Below are 1,615 nucleotides of genomic sequence, written 5' to 3' on the forward strand. Positions count from 1 at the left end.
GGCGCGGATCGTGATGATCTTCGCGACGACGCTCTTCTTCTCAATCGTGTGGATCAAGACGCGCGAGCTGACGCAGGACCAGGCCCTCCCAAAGTTCTTCCTGATGGCCTTCTGCGTCGGGGTGCCCGCCCTCTTCACGATGATTGCCGGCGAGCACCGAGAGATGCACCCGAGATGCACCCGAGATGCACCCGAGATGCACCCGAGATGCACCCGAGATGCACCCGAGATGCACCCGAGATGCACCCGAGATGCACCCGAGACGGCATGCTCGGGGGCTCGCCCGTGGCGGGCGAGAGGACGAGCATGCCGTCTCGGGTGCATCTCGGGTGCATCTCGGGTGCATCTCGGGTGCATCTCGGGTGCATCTCGGGTGCATCTCGGGTGCATCTCGGGTGCATCTCGGGTGCATCTCTCGGTGCTCGCCGGCAATCATCGTGAAGAGGGCGGGCACCCCGACGCAGAAGGCCATCAGGAAGAACTTTGGGAGGGCCTGGTCCTGCGTCAGCTCGCGCGTCTTGATCCACACGATTGAGAAGAAGAGCGTCGTCGCGAAGATCATCACGATCCGCGCCACGTACAGCACCGGCTCGCGCACTGTCAGGACCGCGTGCCGCTTGAGCAGCGTGAGCGTCTGGCCGCAAAAGGTGGCCTGCTGCGGCCGCGGGGCGAGCGGCCGCGGCGTGCGGCGCTGCTGCGTCGGAGCGTACTTTGGCCACGCGTCGAGCACCTCCTTGACGCTCCCCGGCGACGTGAAGTCCGCGTTGACGACGTCGAGCGCGTACTCGGCCGGGTTGGCGTTGGGCTGCATCGGCCTGCCCACGTCGGCCAGGTGCTGCGCCAGCTGCGCCGCGGGGCCAAAGTAGGCGATGTGGCCGCCCGACAGGATCAGCGTGTCGTCGAAGCCCTCGAAGACCGACGCGGACGGCTGGTGGATCGTGCACACGATGGCGATCTTGGTGCGCTGCGCAATCACCTTGAGGAAGGACATGATCTTGGCGGAGGCGGCCGAGTCGAGGCCCGAGGTGGGCTCGTCGAGGAAGATGACGGACGGCCGCTTCGCCAGCGCGATCGCGAGCGACAGGCGCCGCTTCTGCCCGCCCGACAGCCCGCGGAAGAACATGTTGCCCGCCTTGGTGTGCTGGCAGCTCATCAGACCGGTCGAGTCGAGCAGGTCGTCGATCGCGGTCTCGCGCTCCTTGGCGGAGAGCGAGGGGCGGTACAGGTCGATGGCCATGCGCAGGTGCTCGCGGCACGTGAGGAAGGTCCAGAGGAGGTCCTGCTGCGTCACGTACGCGCAGTGCTGCGCGTAGAGCGCCGGAGTGAGCGGGTGGCCGTTGAGCGTCAGGTATCCCGTGGCGTTGCCCTTGCCGGTGAGCAGGGTGAGCATGTTGAGCATGGTGGTCTTGCCCGCGCCCGACGGCCCCATCACGGCGAGCACCCGTCCGCCTGGCACATTCGCAGACACGTTGTCCACCAGCTTCCGCTCCTTCCTCTCAATCCCACGCAGCTTTGCGAGCGGCGGGAGCGGCTTCCCCGCCTTAGTGACCTGGATGGTGTAGGAGCAATTGATGAAGGCGAGCTCAGTGGTATCGTCGCCAACGAGCATCGTCGC

The 1,615-nt window shown here is 66.4% G+C and overlaps 1 protein-coding gene across 1 annotated transcript in view; it reads right to left on the reverse strand.

Moving 5' to 3' along the window:
• Positions 1-1,615, reverse strand: part of EMIHUDRAFT_470304 (hypothetical protein) — a gene marked incomplete at its 5' end in the record, with an annotated part of 7,611 nt that overhangs the window by 3,740 nt on the left and 2,256 nt on the right. The window contains one exon of the mRNA XM_005769621.1: positions 455-1,549. Within this exon, the coding sequence (XP_005769678.1) occupies positions 455-1,549 (1,095 nt within the window). The remainder of the gene's footprint in view (positions 1-454; positions 1,550-1,615) is intronic.

This window comes from Emiliania huxleyi (genome assembly GCF_000372725.1).
Source record: "Emiliania huxleyi CCMP1516 unplaced genomic scaffold EMIHUscaffold_413, whole genome shotgun sequence".
Lineage (NCBI taxonomy): Eukaryota > Haptophyta > Isochrysidales > Noelaerhabdaceae > Emiliania > Emiliania huxleyi.